The 7,934-nt window shown below is 31.5% G+C and overlaps 1 protein-coding gene across 1 annotated transcript; it reads left to right on the plus strand.

Annotated features, from left to right (window-relative positions):
• Positions 1-4,604: 4,604 nt before the first annotated feature.
• On the plus strand, positions 4,605-7,686 carry LOC139483172 (uncharacterized). The gene is made up of 2 exons (XM_071267207.1): positions 4,605-5,577; positions 5,693-7,686. The coding sequence occupies exons 1-2, from the start codon at positions 4,605-4,607 to the stop codon at positions 7,684-7,686; spliced, it is 2,967 nt and encodes a 988-aa protein (XP_071123308.1).
• The last annotated feature ends 248 nt before the right edge of the window (positions 7,687-7,934 follow it).

The raw sequence follows: 7,934 nt of genomic DNA on the forward strand, positions 1-7,934 counted from the left end.
CTTCCTGTACATTTTATGACGTTGTTTTATTAAGATATATGCTTATTCCAAACGAGATGTTAACAATGATCATCTTCCTAGATTCTGTGAATTAGAGGCAATTCGGATTAACTTATCTTTCCTTTTAAATAACTTATTTTGAAGGTAATTTTCAAATTAACACTGGAATGAGATCTTGTTTCAAACATTGATTTTATTATCAATGAATCAAATATAACGTAATATTATTGCTACGTATTCACTGGTACATGTATGAACATTTATAAAATTAGTTTTCTCTGTTGAATTGTTTTACATTTTTTATGTCGGGGTCATTTATAGTTTGCTATCCAGTATAGATTTGCTCATTGTTTTAGTCTATGCGGTGACATATGATTGCTATCTGTTACGTCATTTGGTCTCAGACTGTAGATCATGCAAAGATACCATATACCATAATATGTGAGAAATTCAAGTTAAAAAAAACTATGCATATGACATGAGGTCAAGGATAAATTATGACAGACGAAAATTCAAATTATAAGACATTTCATGTTATAAGGTATCCGAGTCTTATATCTTCTAAAACACAAAGCATATTACAAATAGGCTGCGCAGTCACAACCATCAAAATATTTAAAAATGAGAATAAAAGGAGATATAGAAACACGAATATGAGACAGCCATCCAACATAAATAACAAACAGAAAACTAAAGGTCAACATACAGTCTTCATGTGTCTAGACCATTATAATCTTCTATACGCTGTCCTGAATATAAACATGTTATGAATAATAAATCAGAAAAAAAACATCAAATATCTATCATCAAATAAAATGTCCGAAAAACAAAACAAAACGTAATAACATAACGATGCTGTTTCAGAGACATGGTACCGGACTTAGAGGGCAACAATATCATTTACTGGTCAAGGATACAAAACTTCCCAAATAAAGTTTGATCTTATGACTACCAACGGGTATACACAAGAACATAAGATATGTATTTGTGTAGATATGAAAATGTGGGAGTGGTTCTAATGAGACAACTCTTTTTCCATGTCACAATGTATAAAAAGTTTACAACTTTAATTCAAAGTAAAGCCTTCGTCAAAGTACGGCCTTCATCACAGAGCGTTTGCTCACACCGAAAAGCAATCTATAAAGGACCCCAACACATGACTAGTGTCAGGGGCGGATCCTTCCATTTTAAAAAGGGGGTCCCAACCCAGGATAAAAAGGGAGTTCCAACTATATGTCCCCTTTCAAATGCATTGATCGTCCAAAAACAAGGGGGGGATCCAACGACCGGCATCCTCCCCCTGGATCCGCCAGTGAGTGTTAATCAATTCAAACTGGAAAAACAAAGTTACAATTTATAATAAAAACGAGAAAAAGAGAAACACAAATGAACCACACCAACAAACAATTGTGTTTGAGCTGAGCAATAAACAAAATGAAATGGATTAAAAGAAACAAAATTAACAATACTTGATCAAATAATCTCTATAAACTCTATCGCGACAAACGGTCACAGGCTGGACAAATATGATTGTCATAGATACATATTGTTGTGGTGTTTCCAATTTAAATCATTTTGAATTGATTCTGATCACCTCTGTATAAAACCTCATTGAAAACTGAATTAGATTGCTCACAATCATTTAAGTATATCATTTTAAGGTATCCCTACTATGATGGATTGGTATTTAATGTCTAGTGGAAAGTATTACATGCATATCAGGAAAAGAAACTAATAGGCTTGAATTTTTAACATGCTAGCTGACGAAGTATCTGAGTAGCAGGCAGAAAATATTATAAACGTGTGAATTATCAACAATAAAACTAACCTTCTTTGAATCTTTCAATGTCTACCAAGAATACGATTTTTAAAACAATATTTAAATACCGCCTTCAGGATAATGAAGTAGCAACGTTTTCTGACAAGGCTGAACCTTACCTCATCATTTATCAGGAGACGATAATTATATATTCGGGTGTGGACAGGAGGATGTTTTTCCAGATTGACTTTTCATTGTCATGATTACTTCTTTCGCGGTCAATTATTTTATTCAAAATAAATAACTCATTCTTATCAGGTAAAGATATTCATTTTCAGAATCATCCTGGCTCTTTAACCCTGTCTAAATTAAAAAGTCGTCTGACTCTAATAATTCGTTGCTGGTATTAATACAACACTCTACAAAGATGATACTTTCCGAGGAATATTTTTGTATAAAAGTCGGTCAACATGAACTTTCTTTTTCGAAACTTCTCACACTTAAAATCAGACACATGAGAACCATGGCATTATAAACTTACAAAAGTGTGACAAAATCCAGTCCGAGTTCTTAATAATACAATTAATATTAAATATAACTAATGTAATTTTAGATATAAACTCACAGCTGATTTACAACGACCAAAAACTACATAGTATGACATTAGAACCTCTAGCTTTCATGTAGCAAAGTTGTGGAACTCTCACTAATTCAAACATACACGAAACCTTTCTACGATGGACAGTTCAAACATTATATTTCAACATAGCGTTCTTTGGATGACTGTTTCTGTAACTCGTGTAGACAATAAATTTGCTAGCCCTCAGTGTTCTGTTTATTGTGAGACCAGTTGTTTTTATTTTGAATTATTTGAAAGGGCTTTTGTCTCTTTGCCAGCTATAACAAAATATGTGGGTTTTTTTATTGCATTTTGTATTTTGATATTTTCTTAATTAGCTTGCTTGCTTTGATTTATGCAAGTTGCTTTTCTATTATGTTATAAACTTGTTTTATTTATATGGGTGCTGTTTTTTTTTCTTTCTGTTAAATGTTTTTATAATTTGATATTTGTTTTTTAAACAAAAAATTTGTAAGGGTTCCGCGGAACCCAGTGTCTCGCCTACTTTTGCTGTAAATCGCAGGCTCAACAAAAATGAGGAAAAAAATCAATAAAAATATTCCTCTTTATACTATCTTATGATAGTATATAGAGCTACGACGCATGCGTCAGTGAAAATGGCTGTGAATTCAAAATTGAAAAATAAAATGTGTAAATATTAGGATTATATCCGTATTCATATGTGTAAAATGAACTAATTGTGATCGAAAACATCATGTTGAGATGCCGAGAAGAAAACATAATAATCCAAGGCGAGGAAAAAATTATAAAGATGAGTTTTCTTCTTCTTCTTCTTCGGATCAGTCAGGGCTAATGGACAAAAGACAATGTACTAACAAAACCGAGAATAACAAGGTATGTTTTAACACTACAAGTGAAAACAGTTCAGTCACCGATCAAAACTTTACAATGAATAACTCAATTCAAGGATTGCGATACACAACACCAATGACCAGCTCACCAAATATTGGGATTCAACCTTATCAAAACTTTTTACCGTACCCACCACCACCCTTCACAATGCAACACGCACAGCACCCTGATTCTGTCGGGATTGATACATGTACTTTGTTAAAAGAGATATGTGAGCGTATAGGAAGAGTTGAATTAAAACTAAACACCCTTGATAAAATAGAAAGCCGTTTAGATACAATAGACACAAAACATAAACAGATGGATAGTGAAATTTCAAACTGCAAAGATAGAATCGGTTATCTTGAGCAAAGCGTTCAGTTCTTATCAGACGTAAAAGACGAACATACAGCTCTCAAGACAAAAGTAGATTACCTAAGTAATGGTATCGAGTCAACAAAAACAGACAATAAAATTGTTCGTGATAAGATAGAATCTATAGAGACACAAAGTCTGCAACAAAATCTGCTGTTTTTTGCAATAGAAGAAAAGTTCGAAAAAGTATTGGTACACGATGAAGAAAAGGGGGGTGCAACGGGACAAAAAGGTAAAACTGTACAGCCTATAGACAACGAAATTTGTGTGGAAACGATTTTAGACTTTTGTGAGAAGAAACTTGCGATAAAAGATGCTAAAACAAAAATAAAGCTGGAACGAGCATATCGATTAGGAAAACCAAGTGCGGAGGCTACTAAACCTAGGCCGATTGTTGTTAAATTTTGTGAAATGTCTGACCGCGAGTACGTTCGCAGTGTTTCAAGCCGCTTGAAGGACACAAATTATGGTATCAGTCCGCATTATCCAAAAGATGTATTAGAAAAAAGGAAAAAACTTATTCCGAAAATGCTTGAAGAGCGCAAAAACAAAAACAAGGCTTATCTAGTTGGAGATAAGTTATATGTAAACGGCAACCTATGGCAAGGATAGGGGTACTCGGAGTTTGATTTCAAAGAAAACAGTAAAAAACCCAAGTCTCACAACAATGCATTACTTAAGTTATGTTCATGGAATATTTCAAAAGGTTTATTGAGAAAACTAAAAGATAAAGAATTCCTACAGATTGTAAACAAATTTGATATATTGTGTTTAAATGAATGTTGGGTAAAATGTCCAGATGAATTCGACTTATTGGGTTATGAAAAAGAATACATAGTCAGGAAAAAATGTAACGGGGGAGGTGTTATTGTGTTTTATAAAAAATGGTTAAACCCTTTCATTACATTTGTAAAGAGGTTTGTTGATTGTATGATTTGGTTCAAAGTTGATAAAAGTATTTTGTGTGATAATACCGATTTATATATTTGTTCTATATATATGCCTCCATATAAAAATGTGTACTATCGTAAATATGACATAGATGTATTTGATAACTTACAAGAACATATAGAAATGTTCAGTAACATTGGTAATGTGGCCGTTATAGGTGATCTAAACGGTCGTGTAGGTCAAGAACCCGACAACATAACAGGTGATGTTATAGACAAACAATTGCAAGACAACATTTCTTTCATTAATTATGTAAATGATGATGTATTTTTAAACAGACACTCGGAAGATATCAAACCACCTAATAATTTTGGCCAACGCATCTTGCAGTTATGTAAAAACTCTGGGCTACGTATTTGTAATGGAAGATTTGGTAAAGAAAGTCAGAAAATAACATTTAACAATAAGAATGGATGTAGTGTAATAGACTATATGTTAATTTCACAGAATATTATGTTCAATGTTATTAATAGTTTTTCTGTGGGATCGTTTAATCATTTCTCTTGTCATGCACCACTAGAAGTTGATTTTAATCTTACTGATAATGTTGTTAATAAAGACCAGTGTAATTGTATTAACCATGTTTGTGATATTTTTAAATGGAACGAGGGGTGCGAAGATCAAATCAGAGACAGTTTATTGTTGAACGCTCAACAATTTGAACACTTACTCACAAATATAGACGAAATTAGCGATATTGATTGTTGCGTGGAAGAATTGAATAAACTTTTGAAAGATATATTCGAGCAATACACAAAGTCAGAAGTGAAATACAAAAAACATTGTGACTCCTGCCCTACAAGTAGTAAAACACGTGACCAAAAAGATGATAAACCGTGGTTTACAGACGAATGTAAAAGTTTATACAGAGACTATTTACGAGCTATGATGGATTTTAATAGATACCGGTCGAATGAAAATAGACTACATTTTAATTTAGCCAAACAAAGATACAAACGATTGGAAAATCAACTGAAAAGACAATATAAAAACCAACAGGGGGATATGTTATCTAAATTACGTAAAAATAACCCTAAACGATTTTACAGGAAATTTAAAAAGTGCAAAAAAAACTATTACCCATACGCTTACTGTAGAAGAATTTGAAAAACATTTTAAAAACCTGATTTCAAAAGATGTCACCACAGAGGATCAGCAAAGTGATTCAATTCCAGAGGTCGTATATGAAGAATTAGACTCTCCTTTCACAGACTTGGAACTTGACACTTCTATTAAATATTTAAAACGTGATAAATCCACTGGATATGACAATATCATGAACGAATATATATTAACGAGCAGAAACTTTATCAAACCAGTATTGTGTAAGCTGTTTAACCGTATATTGAGTGCTGGCGATTTTCCAGAAATATGGGTAAATAACATTATAATACCAGTTTTCAAAAAAGGACCAGTAGATGACCCTGGCAACTATCGTGGTATATCTCTCGTATCACATGTGGGTAAACTGTTCACATCAATTATTAACACCAGGCTTACCAAATGGAGCGAAAAACACAATATAATAACCGATGCACAGTTTGGATTTAAACCGGGTTATGGAACAACTGACGCCATCTTCGCACTCCATTCTCTTATTTCTAAGTCTTTGCGTAGTGGAAAACGATTTTATTGTTGTTTCATAGACTATAAAAAAGCATTTGATAGTGTGTCTCATTTCAAATTGTGGTTAAGATTAATCAGATGTGGTATAAGTGGAAACTTATTAACTGTTATTAAATCTATGTATGCAAAAATTAAATGTTGTATTAAACTGGAAGGAAATTTTTCAAATTTCTTCCAAAGTAATGTTGGTTTGATGCAAGGAGAATCATTATCTCCTTTTTTATATTCTTTGTATATTAATGACATTGAAAATGAACTTTTAAGTCAAGGTTGTCAGTCATATGAGTTAAAGATGCTCAATTTATATTTGCTAATGTATGCAGATGATACAGTTCTTTTTAGTGAAACTGTTGATGGTTTACAAAAGATGATAGACAGTGTAGACATATATTCTAGAGAGTATGATTTGGATATTAACTTGTCTAAAACCAAAATTGTTGTGTTTAGAAATAGAGGCCTCGTTAAAGCGACTGAAAAATGGTACTTAAATGATGTTGATATTGAATTATGTGATGAATTTACATATCTTGGTCTACTTTTTAAATACAATGGTAACTTTGTACATACACAGAAAATGTTAGCTAATCAGGGTAGAAAAGCATTATTTAGTTTATATAGTAAAATATATGATGATTGTTTTAACCATGAAACTATGTTATCTCTTTTTGACACATATGTATCTAGTATATTAAATTATAGTTGTGAAGTCTGGGGACATCACAAAGCCGAAAATATTGAGAAAGTTCACTTAAGTTTTTTAAAACGTATATTGAAAGTCAAAACAACTACTGTTAATTATATGGTATATAGTGAATTAGGTAGATATCCATTGTACATAGAGAGATATTGCAGAATGCTTAGATATTGGTTTAAATTATTGAAAACAGATAACTGTATTTTACAATCTTGCTACCAAGAAATGTTAGAAAGATCGATATTAAAACCTCGTGACAAACAAAATTGGGCATGTGAAATAAGAAACATATTATTTCGTTATGGTTGCCAAGATGTATGGTTACACCAAAATGTTATTAATGTTGATCATTTTTTGCTAGAAATTGTTAATAGAATGAAAGGTAGTTTTGTCAGTGAAATGAATGCTTTTTTCAATGAGTCATCAAAGTGTAATTTTTATAGATATATACACGATCCAGATACTCTACAATTTTACCTACAAAAACCTGTAAACTATGTGTTTAAGCCATATATTAGTAGATATAGATTGTCTGCACACTGCCTTAACATTGAAACTGGTAGATTTTGTAATATTGAAAGAGAAAACAGATTATGTAATATGTGTAATAAAAACATGATTGAAGATGAATACCATTATATTTTACAATGTGAGAAATATTCTGATATAAGGAAAACATATATAAAACCATTTTATTGGAAAAAACCATCTAGTTACAAACTTGTTCAATTATTGTCTGTTCATAACATCAAAGAGCTTAACAATCTAGGTAAATACCTTTATTTAGCTGATAAGATTCGTTATTCATAATATTATACTTATATTTCATTATTTATATTATTTGTTGTCATTCTCCGCCATTGATACAAACTGTTTGTAATTATAAAACATGTATGTAATTATTCACTGATGCTATTATATTTGTATATGTAAATTCTATAAGCTGTATTGCTTCTGAATAAAAGACTATTATTATTATGATTGTAAGAAGCTCCTGTCCAAGTTTGGTAAAAATTTAGGATAGTTAATGAATCTAATAAATGTTTTGAAAACTTAAC

Source organism: Mytilus edulis, chromosome 7 (genome assembly GCF_963676685.1).
Source record: "Mytilus edulis chromosome 7, xbMytEdul2.2, whole genome shotgun sequence".
Classification (NCBI taxonomy): Eukaryota; Metazoa; Mollusca; class Bivalvia; order Mytilida; family Mytilidae; genus Mytilus; species Mytilus edulis.

What these genes read in the sequence shown, in the direction of transcription:
- LOC139483172 (XM_071267207.1), top strand. Translation starts at nt 4,605, where the DNA reads ATGCCTCCATATAAAAATGTGTACTATCGTAAATATGACATAGATGTA. An exon ending in GGATATGTTATCTAAATTAC is followed by an intron (nt 5,578 to 5,692) that starts GTAAAAATAACC and finishes TGATTTCAAAAG; the next exon opens with ATGTCACCACAGAGGATCAG.